This window comes from Aythya marila (genome assembly GCF_965140915.1).
Source record: "Aythya marila genome assembly, chromosome: 1".
Taxonomy (NCBI): Eukaryota; Metazoa; Chordata; class Aves; order Anseriformes; family Anatidae; genus Aythya; species Aythya marila.
In genome coordinates, this window is record NC_139042.1 from 82,376,828 (window position 1) to 82,394,796 (window position 17,969).

A 17,969-nucleotide genomic window follows, 5' to 3' on the forward strand; every position below is an offset into this window, starting at 1 on the left:
GAGTTTGGTTCATGCAAGCATCCATGGAGACTGAATTCCAAAGCTAAGGGACTGCAGCTTAGCAAAACCTATATGATTCTTGGAGCTTGAAAATTGACAATGCAGTTTTTTCATCATACTAGGACAGATGGGTCGGGCAGCTCAAATACTTATATTTTTGATGCATTATAGTTGTCATGTGAGACTGAAAAGGTAGTATTTTGATTTTTTTTTAATATGTAAGGAAAGTAATCTTATAGCTGGAACTAAGATAAATACTTAAACTGGAAGCTAGTGGAGTATGGGTAAGAGCCTTTTAGATATTTAAGAGTTTGGATAATCCTTCTGAAAATGAGGGCAACTCTGGAAATGTTTACAGCTGGGCTGGGATGGCAAGTAAGAACCTATTCTTAGATGCCATAGCTGTATATTCTGAGATTCTGCTGTTTTATTTGTAATTCTGCTATTTTATATGTAATTTCAGAGTCATAGGTAATAAAACTTCATATTCTGCAACTGAACCAGTCCTATTTAGATTGGAATACCAGGGACTTAGTACAGGAGACTTAATGTTTCATCCAAGCTTGGTTTGCTGTATTGTGTTAGCAGCCCATTGTCCCACTGCTGCATTCTAATCAGACCAGTCTGCCTGCATTTTCAGAGCCATAAGCCTCCAGCAGTGAGAAATATTCCTCTGAAATTAAATGACTCTTTTCAATCTCTAGCAGCTGTTATTTGTCAAAATCTTGACAGTTAACAACTAACATAAATGCAGAGTATCAATAAAAATATATATAGCAAAAGGACCTTATCTACTTGACAATAAAATAAATGGAGAATAAAATATTTGAGTATGAAGCTAGACAAAAAAAAACAATGCCCCGGGGATCTTCTTGAAATTTAAAAAAAAAAAAAAAAAATTTTTCAGTGCAGTTCATAAGGGAACTAATTTCATGGTCATTCACTATTCAAAAATATATGTTGGCTGTTTTAGGGTACTTGAAGGAAGGATTATATGGCACAGTGCTTACACCTATAAGCCCCAGGCATAAAGCTCCATGTTAGTGGACTGCAGTTTATGCAGTGATAAATCAGCAACCAGTATGTCAAGCATGATCTAACGAAGGAAGGTACTGCAATATTGCCATGACACAGATTCTTACAGTGACTGTTGGTTTGAATTGTTCTTTTGTTTGTTTGTTTTAAAAAGCTGTTGCTGTAGAGTGAGCTAGGTTGTATTAACTAACAGTATCCATAGAAGGATTCTGCACCGCACTACTTAACTGGGTTTTAAAACATCATTTATTCACTGCTGCAGCTTCCAGTGCTTGGAAATCTTTCAAAAACTGAATCCTGTAAAGGCTTTTGTGTTTCAAAGAGGACATCTTCAGTCTTAGTTATCTCAATAGTCAGCCAGTGAAGTCAGTACAACAGGAAATTTCTATGCTAGCGCTTAATGCAGTTGGAGGCAACAGCCAATTATTTTTTTTTTGTAATTCATAATGCTCATAACATGGAAGTAATAGATCTGCCAGAGATTGTAAAGATGAAAAAATCAACATGTGACATGCTTGAAATCTGTGTTCTTAAAGTGGTGAAGTTTATTTCTAGTTCTGACTGAACCACAAGTAGAGTCTGTGAATCACTGTAATTCTTGAAAGCTACAGAATGGTTGGTCTCTTTTATTCAGAGACTAATTCAGGAAGTTACTATGCTATAATATCATTCTTTTTATCTATGCCTATGTTCTTTAGTTTATAGAAGACTCGACGGCACAGTTGAATGTTGTAGTAACAACAGCCTCACTGACATTTGCTTTTCATACAGCAATAGCTTGGACAGCCATCTGGTAAGTTACTTAAAGTGCTAATGCTGTTTGGTAAATATGAAATTGTTTAAATGAAACTAGAAATATTTACCAACATTTATGCAGCATGCCCAAGTGCTTAAGAATATCTACAGTTTGTATTAAAGGTTAGTATGTACATTACTTTTCCCATTTACAGCTTACAAGCCAAAATATTAGTTATAATTTTTCCCATGATTAGTCAAGGAGTCTCTGGAAGAACCAGAGAAGATTTTATACCCCTCATTCTTTAGGCAGAAAGATACTTTCCTCATCTTCACTATTTGATGCAGAATATTGGTGAGGAAAAAAAAAAAAAAAAAAACACTTTTCAGAAGACATTAAAATGGCTTAATTCCCTTATTTCAATCTTTAAAGGTAACGAACACTACAAGCAAAGTAAAGTACCAGATTATCTGTTCAGTTATTTTTTGTGAAGTCAGCAGTGCTGTGCTGCTCACTAGATAAAACTTAAACCATGCAAGACAAGTTCCTAGAGAATGCCAATTTTTTTTTTTTTTTTTTTTCAGTAAAGCCTCTATTTGATTCCTTTTTCACCACACTGGTTTTCTTTAGCATGTAGAAACATACAAAGTTACAGAGTAGGATTGTGTGTTACTCTCATGAAAATATAGAAATGTTTCTTAAAACACATGATCTGTATTGACAGTGATGGAGTATTTTTAATAGTTCTGTTTAGAAGAACAAAGAGCACAAGTTTGAACTGTGTAAACTTTTCTACACGTGCCAGTTTGTTACTGTTTTAACCTATAGGATAGATACCTAAAGAAATAGAAACTTCTGTTACTACATCTGCTATAGTTACAGATTCTCTGTAACAAATACTCCTAACAAATGAACAAAAAAAGCAATATCCAGTTTGTGGTATTTAGTCACTGAAAACTGAGCACAGACCAGCAGTCCATTTGAAATATGACAGTGGCTGGTAACATCCTGGAGCTCAGCAAGGTTTAATAAACACTGCCCTACTGAGCTTTGACATTCTTAAGCTCATAGCTGGTACTTAGGAACAGCGAAGAAATAAAAGCATCCAGAAGCCTGTGACCTTCAAATGTCCTTGGCATGGCTGTGAGTTTTTGGACAATTATTTTAAATAGTTTATGCAGTGCTACACAGCAATATTTGAAAATGTGCCCCCTCCCACTAATTAGAATAGAAGATCTTGTATTGAGGTTAATGGAGTGTATGACACCCATGCAGCTATCAGGCAGCATAACTGTCAGGCTAAGAAGCAAGAAGATCCTCTTTTGTCTTTCCTAAGGCAAACAACAGATGAAGAACTTTCCTTGCTCGTGTTTAAGAACAAAAGGAAAATTGTCATGGAACTTTTACGAGAGACACGAGGGGGAAAACAATTTCCTGTTCCTTTATGCTATTCTCTGCTTGGCCTGTGGGGAGCAAGAAAGATCTGGTCTTTCAGCCTGCAGAGAGTGAATGAGTGTTACATAGGTAGGACCTGGGACGTAGCACTGCACCAGATGCTGTATTTGTCTAGTTCAAAATGGTCATTTCACAACCACTCAGTCAGTGCAGAGTGGTTGATTGCTTTCCTGAGTGATGAAAGCAACCTGATCTTCAGCCTAATCAATGAAAGCTGAAATTTCTTAAACAGGTAAGTCAGTTGTACGTTGATGAAGGCCCTGTTTATTAGAAATCACTGACATACATATAGATGCCTTGTAACACTTGTTGTGTGTGTCTGTAGCTCTTTAAAAAGTTACCTTTTATTGTGGTACATGCGCTATCTTTTCTACATTCCACTAAAAATGGAATGACAGGTTGAATGTATATCAGGTAGAGGTTCCGTAGGATCTGGAAAAAAATAATCAGATTCCAGCTCCTTGTGGGCTAGTAACGTATCAGTGAGATCTTTGCTTTAAAAAGGAATGAATAGTACTTTTATTTCTGATCTGTTGGAAAATACCTTTACATTTGACAATCTTTTTAAACACCCTTTGCAGTATGCCTGTCTACCAGCACGAAAAGTTATCGAGGCCAGCAAAGTTTGTCGAACCAACATGGACTGCCAGAAGGACTTTGTTCCAAGCTTTTGTGTGACTCCTTCTTTAGAAAATCAAACAAGGTTAATCAGGGTAAAACATCCACCCCATATTGACATGCTGTTTGTAGGACACCCTATGCACCTACAGTACACAGGTTCGTATTACTTATTAAAGCAGTCCAACAAAAAAGTTCTAATATGGTTTACTTTTCCTGGCTGCTTGAACAAGGTCTTGGAGCACTCATCAGTTAACTTATTTAATGCAGAATCCATTTCTTGTTACAGCCAGTGGAGAGACATGGACTACTCAGGCCTAAAATGAAATGTGCACAGTGCAATGAGTTACAAAGGTAATAGAAACAATATGTGATATGAGATAGTTGTTTATTCAGAAAAGTATAAAAAGGCTGTTTCTATAAAAGATACCATTCAGCTTAGTCATGGGAAACAGGCACCTGCATTTTGCTAACACATACGCTTCTCAAAATGCTGTTGCAAAATCTCCAGGGCATCTTGCTCCAACGCCTTTCCTGTAGTATTAGCACAACTGCTTAAATCACTCCTAATATCCAAGTACCTATGACAGATTCCCATGACTACTAAACCACAAGTACAATCGCAACATAGTTTTTTCCAAAAATTTTTTTTAAGTGCCCTAAATTAAATAGCATATAGCAGTTTAATTCCTTATTTTGAAATGGATTATGGCTTTCCTTTAGACAAAATTTTATCCTTGAGTCAGATATACAAGGAAAAAGTAATTCTTTTGGAGCAAGTACAGGAAGAATTAACAAACTTGTCTTCATGCCTACTTAGTAGCTTGAGTGGCAGGGTGAAAATGAGCTTCAGAAGGGCTTAAAAAAGTATTAAGTGTTAACATACTGTCCCTTTCTGTAAAGAACTTGTCTGTTACTCAGACAGCTGTACCTCACAGGGAGAGGTTTTGCTTCAGGCATCCTGAAGTACCTCTTTAGCAAGGCATTATGCTTTTCTGAATTAGCATTGGAATTTAGTACAAAAGAGCTTTAGAAACAGTGATGAAATCTGGTTGTGTAAATCCTCTAGTGTTCTTGCATAAACATATCTTTTGTTAATCTGCCAATCTTTATCTTTCTGTGCTGGTCTTATTTTGATACTCCTTGAAAAATCAGGTTATCTATTTGTACTTCTTTGCACCATAAGGCCATTTATAAGTGCAAAACAGGATTTCTTTACTTGTTATTTCTGCCCTTTTGCCATTCAGGAAGAAAAACATTGGTCAACTGTGTGATATTAACACACGGTTCTATATTTGGTGACATCTATTCCATATGCAAGAATAATTTGTAAGAATAGTATTTGTTTCAATACTTGTTTTAAGTTCCTTTTCTCAGCCCTCTAGCTTAACAATACAAACTCTAGGTATTCAAGAACAATTGATACTGTTCTCTTTTTCAGTATGTTGGAATTTTAGTCAGTGTTTCCTACTACGTGGTAATTCTGCAAAGCAGTCAGACCTGTCTGTCATTCCTTTAGAAATGAGGAAATAATATTATTGGATTTATCTAGAGAGGTAGTTCTAAATTAAGAGATCACTGTGTGAAAATAAATAAATAAAAGCATATATGCAGGGATATAATTTTAAAATGATTTACTGTACCCTGGGAACTGCATAACAAATGTGTTAGTTTGAAAGCTAAAAGCTGACTTTATTACAGAATTTGCTGACATGCAACTAATGCTCTATGTTCCCCTTGGAAAAACACCAGAGCTAAAGTTAGTTACAGGAGCCTGGCCTGGGCAGCCGGTAGTCCAGCTGCAGTGTTCCTTGCATTCCAGTGAAACAACTTTGATGTATTTCAGACTTACTTCGCACTGTACAATACTGGGTTGGGGCTAGCAGATTTTTTTTTCTTTTTTTTTTTCAGATGTGACAATCAGAATGTGGTAACTATATATATATTAAAAAAGGGAAAATATTTTTTCTCTACTATGTGAATTTTTAAATAGAAATAAATGGAAATAATGCCTTATTCTTTTTCATAGCCTTCCTGCTTGCAGGAAACATTACTTTTTAGAGAAGCACTACATTTATCATGCAACCTGACAAGGGAGTTGCACGAGTGTGTACTTGCTCTAGTAGTGCCACTTAAGTTATGTTTGAAAAACGTTCTAGGTTTATGCATGTATTATTTTCTGCTTAGGCTTACATTGCTGCCACGGTAGTCCTGGTTTATGGAGGAACAGAGATTATTTCATATTTTCATTTGAAGCCAATTTCAGGATACGATATTTAAAATATAGATAGATACACACACATATTAGCTATTTATAAGAAATAGGCTGTGCGACTAACTGTTTGAGATTCCCTGAATCTGTTAGTCCCTGAAGTAAAATATTATATCAAAAATGATTTTTGTTAATGTGGATTAACATCTATATTTAGCTCTTGTTTTCTGTCTAAAATAACAGTAAAGAATCACACTACTAAATGAAATTACACTGCTGGAGATATGACTGAAACTGAAGCAGAAGAAATGATTAGGAATGTACATTGTTAAGTATGGACACATTGATTAATCTTTTTAATTGGCATCCTCTCTGTGAAAAGTCTCTAATGTATTCTAATGTAAATTCATACTGTGGGTTTAATTCATGTGGTATTACTCAAGACTTTCAGACTTTTCTCACTACAGGCCTGTTATACTCTAGAAGCTCTCCTTATGTTGGACAGAATATATGTAAGGTAGAAATGGAGTGCCCTGTTATTACTGTTATGCAACTTTGCAGTATTTCTTAGTTATTTTGATTTTTTTTTGGTTGTCAGTTTTTATTATTATTCCTTCATGCAATTTCTAGTATTGCAAAATCTTGACTTCCTTTCGTAAGTGGTTGGGAAAATCTGGTGACTAACATTCACATTTGGAATTCACACTCTTTGAGGGAAGATCATATCCCTCAATGTTACTGTACCTCCATCACCTATCAGAAGAGGGATCAAAAAGTTGCAAGATTTTCTTCATGAAAAGAGATGGAACTTACCTAGTACAAAACTGGACCAGCATCCTATCTCTGTTTTATCAAAATCTTTCCCAAAAAAGGCACTTTCTAGCTCTGGGGAGTTTATTGGTCAAGAGTCATAATCTCTGATGAAGGTCTATCTGGCAGAGTCAGGTTTCTTATTCTTTTAACACTTGTTTCCCGTTATTGTTGAGGACAGTAATTCTTTCTATCCAAATGTAAAAGGTCTGTTCGTTTTCTTCTGGAGACCATACAGAAATGTCTCATGCCATACTTTCTTTCTCCTCCATAGCATATGTTGTCTTTTCCTCCGTTAAGAGATTTTAAAAATCTTGTTGGTCAACCTAGTCACTAAATCATTTTATCAACCCTTCTGATTAAAATTGTGTCTGATGTGCACTCTTCTTCATATTTGCAAATGCCATCTAGCATTAGCCAACAAAGTAAACGTTAATTCCAGGTCAAAGAATTATTCATTTTGAGTGGGGAAAACAATGACTGTTTTCTCTCACTCAGCTTCATTGCTGTTCACCTCTTCTCAGCAGTGTCTTTTGAAGACATGTATGAAGAACATTATTTCTATAATCCTTATCCCTCAAAGGGCAGGCTTGCCTCGTGCCATTAGGTTTGATTCATTACAGCCACTAGATTCATTGCCTCATATTTCAGAGTCTAGACAGCATTTCAGCAACTTCCTGAAGAGTTTTGTGGTGCTTTGGAGAGATTGCTTCAGCAGCCAGGTTTGGAGTTTTGATCCAGGTCTGGAGGCTCTTAGGGACAGGTAGTTTGTCGTATCAAAGAGGGAGGGAGATCGGTGAACAATTCTGAATGTAGGCACAGCTTCGGAATGGTGACTTGTTAGTAGCCATTAGGTGTTTGTCAAGAAGCAATCAGGTTTTGCAATTACAATATATTGCAGTGTATGTCTTTTGAAATCTTTGAATATAATGGCTGTCTCAGCCATTTTGCTGTTTTAGCTCATGAACAAGATGTTTGATCAGATGTTCTGATACCAACCTTCAGCTTAATGAGTTGTTTGTCTTGGATATCATTTGACTTCGATGCCTCTGGCTTTCTGAGCTGGATTGTGCCTAGGATTTCTGACTGTATGTTCTTCACTCAGTAGTCCAACAGACTTACTTATTTGCTCTCAGACCCCTAAATTAAAGGTCTTTCTTCAGCTAAGGTAAGAGAGAACATGGTTTTCAAACTATCTTAGTCTTGCTGAGGCACTTCTGGTATTGGGAAGTTCTGTGCTTGTTGTGTTGCCACACCAAAACCACTCTTATTTTTGGGACCCCTTGCTTTCCAGGTTTCTCCTTCCCACGGTATACTTATTTGCTGTACTGTTTCACTTTTTTGATTATTCATCACAAGGGCCTCAAAAAACAGAAGTAACATTAATGCAGCTGAGCGGACCAGTTCTTAGCCTCATGTTCCTTTGGAAGTGTTCTTTCTCCTCTGTTCTGTTCTTCAATTCATTGAACCCGAAGAAATCTGATCTGCTAACAAAGATACATGAAGCAGCAATAATGGTGTGTTACGTATTAATGCTGCAATTTCCGATGTTCTCTTAGCCTATGTTTTTAGAATTTCTGAGCGGGTAGGTTAATCTGTTCCTTTCCCAAGGGATGTTACTGTTAGAGTAGGATTGTAACTCTTCTGCTCAGTACTCTAGTCAATCTGTTCTTTGAACTCTTGCTTTCATGTATCTCTGAGGAAACGGTATTTCTTATGGATGTATTTTTTTTCCTCATGTAAGCAGGGAAAATTCAAACCGTTGTGGCTTGCCTCAACTCTGTTCAAAGTTGTTCTTCAGGGACAGAGCGACTACTGCATTTGCTGTTCAAGCTCGTTCTTAAGGTGATTTTCTGATTCTACCTGAAATTACCTGAGCCTCTTTACTCTGGGGATAAGAGTCTACCATGCTCATGCTCGGAGTGGAGCTTTATGGTAGGAAAGGAGCCTCTCTTTCAGTTATCACAGAACTAAGGGTTTCAAACAGTCCCTGAAGCTGACAGACTCAGACAACCCAGGTAGAGCATCCCTGTAGTAACAGGATGGGAGATCTCAAGCTAACTTAGTTTTCTTTAAGGATAAAGTCTCTCATAAACATTTGACATGTGGTCAGCTGAAATTTCATCTATACCTTCAAAGAAGTTACAGTACCAAAGAGTGTTCCAAGGTCATGTGGAGTTGACAGTTCAGTCTCCCAGTGCAGAAGGAAGGTATTTATTTATACAAAGGGTACTAAGTCTCATCTCCCAGGCTTTTTTGTTGCAGTAAGTTACATCTTGATGTCACCTAAGGTATCATCTGAAGGTAAAAGAGGCTGTTTAACTACTGGCTAACTGGTGTTAAGAAGTGTAATGTACCTGTGTATCATTTCCCAGCCTTTGCTTTCTTAGAGTTACTCTGGTGTTCTCCTCCCTATTTGTCCCCTTTCCATGCAACGTGAGCTAAACTTCAGAATATAGTAATCTTCTGTAGGTAGTGCAAGAGAAAAAATTTGGGGCCCTGAGAGAAAGTACACATGTGCACCCACAGTATGAATGTATACATGTGGACAACATATGTTGAAAAAGCCTGGTAACTATAATCTCATTTTATATGATTTTTTTTGGGAAAGGACTTAAATTACACCATATGGTCTTTATGACTACAGATGTCCAGTTGTCTCTGAAAATATACATCTACATTTACTAAAATCATACTAGTTGTATTTTGTGGTATGATTTTACTATGTTAGCATGTTTAAGAGAGATTTAATGGCTGCACTGTGTCTTTTGAAAACAAGCCAAGCAAAACCATATTCAGATTGGCTATTCATGCTTGAAGAGCTGTCATATAAAATGTGTTGTTTTTTTTTTCTGTAAAATAAAAAACTCGAATTCGTAATATTATATTTCTGCAACAGCTATTGATTTTTTTTGTGTTACCTTTATGTTTTCATTTCAGTAAGTCTCAGCAGTTTTGTACCACGACATAACTTTCTAAGCATCGATCTGCCTGTGGTGATAGAGACATTTTGCAAGTATCCTTTGAAGTACGTTTGTTCTTTTAAGACAAGAAGGAGACTGTTTAGAATTTAGTGAGCCAGCAAAATTTCAGTTGGATATCATTTTAGACAGGATGCTCAAAAACATTTCTGTAGAGTTTTGACATCTTTATCCCATCTCTGCATTGATTATTGTCCATGTGCCAAGCCAGGAATGAAATCTCCCACTTCCTTGTGCTTAGCAGGATATTTTTGGTCATCTTTTTTTGACCAAAAAAAAAAAACTCTTTCTTAATGGTGATTTTTAGCAGCTCTGACAAGAAAGTCAAAGTAATCCTGAATTTATGGCAGGACAAATGTTACTGCTAGCTTTGATATGTTAGAGTTTTATTAACACCATTTCTGAGCCATTATGCTGAACTAAATAACAGTGTGTGGATGTTCACTTCCATTCTTATTTGCTGTTGTTGTTGTAGTTTGTTTTTGCTTGTTTTGTTTTTGTGTGTTTTTATCTTCAAGAGACAACTTGTCCTATTCAAAAGCTAGGACGATAATGCATTTAAATGTGTTTATTAATGAGTGAGATCATATATATACTTGGTCTTGTATATGGCTAATCTAAGACCCTTAACCTTAGAAACTGAAATGTTTATGGGTAGTTAAAATACAGTTAAGTAGATTTGTCCATAAAAGTATAGTAAAGATGCTACCTATAAACTTCCCTTTTCTGTGAACATGCCAAGGTTCACACTAGTCCAGCTTCTTTCTGAATCGTGTCTTTTTGTCCAGCCGGTATAGGATGAAGGTAAGTAGTAATGTTTGCAAGGCTTTACTAGCAATAGAAATGATCTACCTTTGTCTCATTCTCACATGCACATGCATGCACAGAAATGCACTCCACTTCCTGGCTAACAGGTAAGTAGGAGAAGAGGCCAGATCTCAAATCATATTTTAGCCGTGTGCCTACACCAGTAAGGGAGTGTTTGGAAAATATTTCTAATCATTATTGCATACTTAGGTCATAGGTCTAGAATACCTTCTTACTTCAGGTGTAGTGTCAGAGCTGTAACCATGCTCCAAAACCGCATGAGGCAAGGGAGGAAGATGGGCAGTATTAATTGTGGTTTTGCTGTCTCCTGCTTTTATCTGAGTTATGAAGAGCACAGATTGTTAAAGCATCAAATGCTAGTGCTTTTTTATTACTTTAAAGTAAATGAACCCATAAGGGCAGTTCTGTGGGCATTTATGTTATGGTTATATTATATATAATTTATATGAAACAGAATGGCACCTAAAAATAACCCTCACGTTTCTCTCTGCATACTAGAAATAAGAGGTACATTTTATATTAAATTTGGATTTATATTTTCTTGGATTTTATTCTTGATCCTTAACTAATGTCAATCAGATACCTAATTTCACTGTCAGGAGCATTGGCAGTTATCAATGCTGTACCCTGCTTTGCTTTGGATGGCCAATGGATATTAAATTCTTTCCTGGAAGCCACTCTGAGCTCCTTGATTGTAGAAAAACAAAAGAGAGAGCTTGTTGGCTTTTTAATTTTGCTTTCTGGTAGTACACTTCTGGCTGCCAATGTTGCACTGGGACTTTGGATGGTGACAGCACGATAGAGCATTGGTTATCCATCAATTCTCACAGTACACGGAGAGAATGAATCCATTGCCTTTTAAAACATGTTTGTACAGAGATTGAAATGATTCCCTTAAAATGACACTGAAAGAAAATCCCTGGTCGCCGCTATTGTAACTTAAATCTGTACAACGTTGTGTCTGTCATCATAGGAAGACTAAGAAAAAGCAGTATGAATCTTGTGTACTCTTTAAGCACTGCACTAATTTTAGAGAAGTTGCATTTTAAAGCTTCACAGGAAGAAGCCTAATTTATTAACTTAAATCTCAGAATAAGGGAATTATTTGGCCTCAAACATTTGTAAAGTGGGAGGAAAAATACACTTAGGTTTTATTTTATAATCTGAACAATTAAAAAAAAAATCTGTGTGGCCTCTGATCATTTTTCAGTCAGCATAATCTTTATTGTCTTTGTTCTGTATTTTGATCTGATGTTGTAGCAGACTGCACTCTAGGAAGCCCTTAAGTCTCATCTCAAAATGGTGTAAAGCTAAGTAAATGATTACCATGTGTTAACGAGGGGAGACAGGCCATATGGATTAGTATCTTTTCAGCTGGCCAAAAGACGAAGCATCCTCAGGATGTAGATTGGAAGTGCCAATGTCTGTTGAGAATGAGGTATGTGGGAGGATAACAAAGCCCACATGTTACTTACACATTCGGTTGTATATTACTACACACGGCTGAAGATATTTTCAATATCTCAAGTCAATATTTCAAGTTTCAATATTGAAATATTGAAATATTTCAAGTCAATATTTCTCAGCAATAGTGAGACAATAAATGAAACTTAGTTTCTGAGTGCTGAAAAATGCTGTGCACAGTTATTGCTAAGTGGTAAATGTACTGGTTCATGTACTCAAAAAATAATACTGTTATACCTGTTTACAGTTAAAAGTGAAGCCTGTTCTTACAGTGTCCATCTTCTGATTCTGTGCATGCAATATGCCCAGTAACTCACTGACATGTCTCTGTCTTTCAAAGGTTTGTTTTCATTATAATTCATAATAATAAGTTCATAGAAGATTTTTTAGTTTATAGAAGATTCATTATAATTGAAGAAGCTTAGTTGAAGCTGGTCTCATATTCTTCCTCTAAACGATTCTGATACGATTGTGAATCTATTTTAAGATGTGGCTTTGCTTTCTGAACTTAATATGGACCTTGTACTTGTTTTTAAAAGAACAATGGAAGAATGACCAGTGTTTTGCTGACTGAAGTATGTCTGACTTATTCTGAGACCCTTTAAGTCTGTAATAGTCTCAATATGATTATACGCTTTAAAGAAAAAAAAAAAAAGCTCTGGTTTGGAATCCTGTATAATTGAATCAGGGAAACTTTGAAAAATACTCTGCAACTTGTAAACTGTATAATGCTCCCACCAGGAGCTGCAGCAGCTCAGAGTTCCTTTAATGAGGTGGCCTTTCCATTCAAGAAGGTAGAAGCTAAGCTAATGGATACAGGCCTGCACAGAGCCATGAAACTGGTGCTTCATGACTGGGTTGATCGTGGCCAATTCGCAATCATCTAAAACAGATTCTCTTGGCAGTAGAGGTAGAAGCCTGGGTAATTTCAACAGCGGGGTTGGGTGCTATTCCTGGTGCTGCTGCATGGATTCCTAACTCCGATGTTTGCATTTGGCCACTGATGCATTACTGTATTTTTGCACAGGAGCCTTCACACTTACTTAAGATGTATTCTGTTCTCTTAAGATGACACAAACAGTAATGAGAGACGTACTTGCTAGTTTGTTGCTGTGTTAGTTTACTTCTCTCCAGTGCTGTCAGAGGCTCAGCTTTCTGAAGTTTACCTCTGTGGGGTGGCAGGCCTGTGCCTCTGAGTTTCAATCATTTCAACCCAGGCTTCTCAGCACAGATCCTGGTAAGAGAGAGTAGAGTAAATCCTTCAGCCAATCAAGCAGGAGTGCTTCCCTGTGGGGACTATTAAAAGTCACAAAGTGCAAGAAAGGAAAAATAAACTAGCAGACACTGCCAACAGGCATCTCTTTCTTCAGGAGTCACATGGTATAGTATAGGTCAGCTCATCATCGCTCTTACTAACTTGCAGAAGTTTCAGAGTACCCATTCTGATATGCTGTTCTTCCCTCTCTCCTTGGACAGCAGTGACATGAGCGGCCTGGCCTGGTTCTTACTCAAAGCTTGGCTCTGAATGGATGCTCTAGAAATCTGTTCACTCACCTAAGTAACTACTTACTAATCTGAGCTCTTCCTTTCCAGGCACTGTGCCACTTTCCTCTGCCTCTGCGTCTTGTCCAGTTGACGGTGCACAAAATTAATTTGCACTTTAGGAGTTTAAGTGCAAGTTAGTAAGAGAGGTTATTTACTTTTCAAAAAAGCTACTATTTATGTATCAGAGTTGCAGTGCTGTCTTACTCTCTAAAGGAACAACAAATGCATCTAGGATGATTTAAAAAGTGTTCTGTGGAAAACTTTTCAAGTTAGATGCTTTATATATTCATGTTGACTCCAGCTGCTTGGGACAATCTGTTTAACATTGTACTTCTCCTGACAATGGGGAAAAAAATAAATAAATAACATACACAAGATACAGCTACTATACAGAAGCTGGCAGGTTGTTCCTCGTTATTTAATGTGCTACCAAAATATAATGTTTTACCAAAAGAATTTATTTTACTTCACATAATCACAGAAAGTCACTTATGCTAAATAAAACTTCAATCTGTGTTTGACCTCATAATCAAAACAAGAGTGGAGAAGACACATTGGTCATGGCTTCACCAAAACAGACAAGTTAGCACACTGTAAAGACCCTAGATAACGTCTGTGGTAGAGGTAGTACTATAAAGGTTTAAAAATATTCATGGGTCCATTTCTCCATATACTGGAATTCTACTGAATAAGGGTTTATGTACATATAGGTGCTTTGAATCAAGGCTTTAAGCAAACTGGCATCACTTCGTATGAAGGGTGACCCAGCACATATCTTGGATTACCTGTGGGCAACAGGAATAGTTAAGTTGGACCACTCTCTGCAGAAAAAGTTGTTGGTTTCAGTGGTTCCATTTTATTTTTTATATTTTCCATTTTATATTCCGATAAACAAGTGCTGTTTTTTGCTTACATCTAGTTATTGGGAGTTTTATTGCTGTTTTGTTTTACAGAAGGGCACAGAATGTTTTTGTGTGGTTTTGATTTTTACTCTGGGATATTTACAATGTTTCTTCTATTTATATTTTTGTAAAAATTAAAAAGAAATCTTTCCTTAAAAATAAAATATTTTCAATTCTCATTCTAATTAGCCCCTCAGAATATACCTTATTCTTTAATACAGAATCTGTCAATGTCATTATAGAGGATAATGACTGAAGTGTAAAACAGAGTGCTCTTAAAAGATTGCATTGATACTACTATATATGTATATACTATGCTTTTTAAATCTGTATCAGATGGAAAAAATAATGTGTAACATTAGGAAGTGTTGTATGCTTTTACTTGATAATTGTCAGAATTCCTTAAGTGTAGTCACTTGTTCTGATTTGTTTGTTTTATAGTTTTTTTATATCAGCAAAGACTTCCATAGCATGTTCTGATAATGCATGACGTGATGTGATAATGGGTAACTTAGCATGTATGATGTTACACGGTCATTGTTAATTTAGGAAATGAAAGCCAGCTTGATTCATTACATGTTAAATGAAAGAGACTTCTCTAGAAAAATTACAGATAACTTTAGACTGACTAATCTGCTAGCTTATGAGTCAGAGTGAAAAAATCTATTAACTCATCCTTTTGAATTTAGAATGAAACAACCAACTGTACTGACATTTATCAGTGTGATGATTCTGATTTTTTTGTGTGTATATACGTACATATACATCTATATACACACACACAGGTATATATGAGTGTGTGTGTGTACATATACATATATACATACACAGCCACAGCCTATATTGCAGCTTTTTTAGGGATAACTTCTGGCAGTCCTCTATATTCTGCAGTGTTGGCATTTTTCTTTCACTGTATGAATTCCTTGGCTTTCTCTACATTTTAAAATCGCAGCTGTGTTCTCCTCCTGTAACCGATCTATAGGGATTTCTTATTAGAAGATGTGGAATGGACATAATGTAACCACAGCTGCATGAGTCCTGTTCCGCTGATGTTCAGAATACATTTCCTGCCTTCTGAGAGGCCTCAGCTATAGGCACAGTAAACAAAGATTTCCAGGGCACTTAAAAGAGGTTGACTTCAGAATCTATCAATCTAAATGCTGCTGGTTTTGCTAATTTTGCATGGTAACTGGGATGAGTGAGACTGTGTAGAGTATACTGATGAAACCTTCCCATGGCAGCCTGGGTGTTCCAGCTTTCTTGAATACCTTGCTACAAGATAGATTTTTGTTCAATCCAAGTTTCCCAGTAGTTTCCTATACACTTTACAGGATGACAAAGGGTGCCCTGTAACAAATAGATTTGATTTTTTTTTAATAAATTCTGTTTATCTTCTTTCTATCTGAAAGATCTGCATTTTTATCTGTATATTATTTATGACAAAAGAAATGACAGATGAAGAAGGGGTTGGAAGGTTTATGTAGCCTAGACAGTATTTAATTGTTTTTAGAAATTGTGATTTTAACTCTGGAAATCCATAGTTCTTTGTAGAATACATATTGTGTACACTTGCATTCAGATCACTTCCCACAGCTTTTGTCTTGCGTTATCTTTGTTCTTGTGACCTTGTGAGTAAGGAAGCTCAATCTAACTCAGGTAAGATGTAGTATTAGAAGTTTTTATACCCTTTTTATCCTGAACTGCATGTAATGCTACATACAAATGTTGTTTAATGTAGCTGTATGTACCTGTGGTACATATGCTATATCAATGAAGCATGTGTGGAGCATTGTACTAGGGACTGCCAGCAAACAGAAGCTCTGGGAATCCTTCGTGTTCCTTGGATTCATCCACTATGATCATTTGAAGAGCAGATGGCAAGGACTAAGGGAGTGAAGAACCTCAGTTTATGGCAGCTTTATGAAACCTTCACACTGCTGACCTAGTGTGAAAAGATAGGGACAAAGAGCAGGATATGACACTGCAATTCCAGTCATTCCATTTACATCAGCATGAAATGTGAAAAGAACTTGTAATTAACATTTAAGAGCATGCAGATAGATTTTCCAGCCCTTCACTGAATCATTCAGGGAGATGCTCCAAGTTTTTTTTTTTTGTTGTTTTTTTTTTTTTTTTTAACTTTGTTGTTCCACTGATGAATGTGTACTGAACAAGTGGTTGGGGTAGTTGTAGTTTACATATTAAAAAGGACTTGGATATTTCTCACTTGTAGGTGTTTATCCTGGATTTGTTTTGTGGCATACCATAACTGGCCTTCACTTAGTAGTTTGAAAGTTCAAAGTCTATTTCCAAACCATCGTAGGAGAAATCTGATTTTGTCCTTCCCAAGTTGGAATATTGTTAGTATTTTAATTCCTCTTTTCCTTATATAATTTAATGTTTAGATTTTATTTGCTTGGATAATCTTATCTGAAGCCTGTCAATAGAATATGTATTGTTTTGAAATTCTTTTTTTTTTTTTTCCCCTCTACGTAGCCTTATTTTTCACACTGACTCACAGCTGTGGAATGTTAGATTTCTAGACCGTTTGTTACCACTATGTATTGTTCACGATCATGTTTTTTTTAAAAGAAAAAAGGGGGTAGGGGGGAAAAAAGCTTCATTTTGAAAATGTCAGTTAACAAATATATGGAACGCTTTGAATAATGTATTGTGTTTTTGTTGTGCTCTTTTTCTCTATTTAATCAACCAAACAATAAGAATTGTTTTCTATGTATGATAAATATATCCTGCAAATAAATTCATTGTTTGATTGTTCATGTGTTTAAATCTGTTTTTAAAAATAGGGTAAAATGACATAATCCTGTGTTTATGGCAATTACTGTATTCCATCTCGTTTTCTCACACTCCTCATATGTAATTTATATCATCTATCTAGGTGCCTACAAGCTTACCACTACCCTTTTTATTATCTGACCACCTCCTAAAATTAATAATAACTGACAAATTGCTTTCTCTTATTTACCAGCTTATCACAGTAATTGTTTGATTTATAATAGAAGTACATCCAGACAGACACCTACATGCTGTTCCTGAGCAAAGTAGTAGTCAAAGCAGTCACTGTAATGTGACAAAGGTACATAGTGACTGCCTTACAGGAGCACAACCTTCTTGGAGTATCTCATGTGTGAATCTCTTTTGGCATTGTGGACTTTGTTGGCGTATTTTGCAGTGAAATATTTGCCATGGGATTCCACAGTCAAGGTAAGTGAAACCACTTCTCCAGGTGTTAAGTTCCTGCTATGGGAGGAACTTAAAGTTTGGATTGTTGAATGACATCAAAATGATGCTACGTGTTACAACCTTTAATGTGTGTGTACAGGCCAGCACAAAGCTGGGCATATATTCTAGGTAGTTCTAAA

General features: G+C 36.3%; 1 protein-coding gene across 4 annotated transcripts in view; it reads left to right on the forward strand.

Annotated features, from left to right (window-relative positions):
* The window catches only part of MBTPS2 (membrane bound transcription factor peptidase, site 2), a 36,090-nt gene extending 18,795 nt beyond the window's left edge, over positions 1–17,295 (forward strand). Inside the window, exons 8-11 of one of the 4 annotated variants that reach the window (XM_082784914.1) lie at positions 1,734–1,828; positions 3,808–4,003; positions 9,807–9,882; positions 11,255–17,295. In XM_082784914.1, the coding sequence (XP_082641040.1) occupies positions 1,734–1,828; positions 3,808–4,003; positions 9,807–9,882; positions 11,255–11,477 (590 nt within the window). In that variant the 3' untranslated portion in view covers positions 11,478–17,295. Of the gene's footprint in view, positions 1–1,733; positions 1,829–3,807; positions 4,004–4,133; positions 4,199–5,755; positions 6,280–6,299; positions 6,331–9,806; positions 9,907–11,254 lie in introns of those variants that run through there. The other 3 variants (XM_082784915.1, XM_082784916.1, XM_082784917.1) reach the window with 3 other exon arrangements.
* The last annotated feature ends 674 nt before the right edge of the window (positions 17,296–17,969 follow it).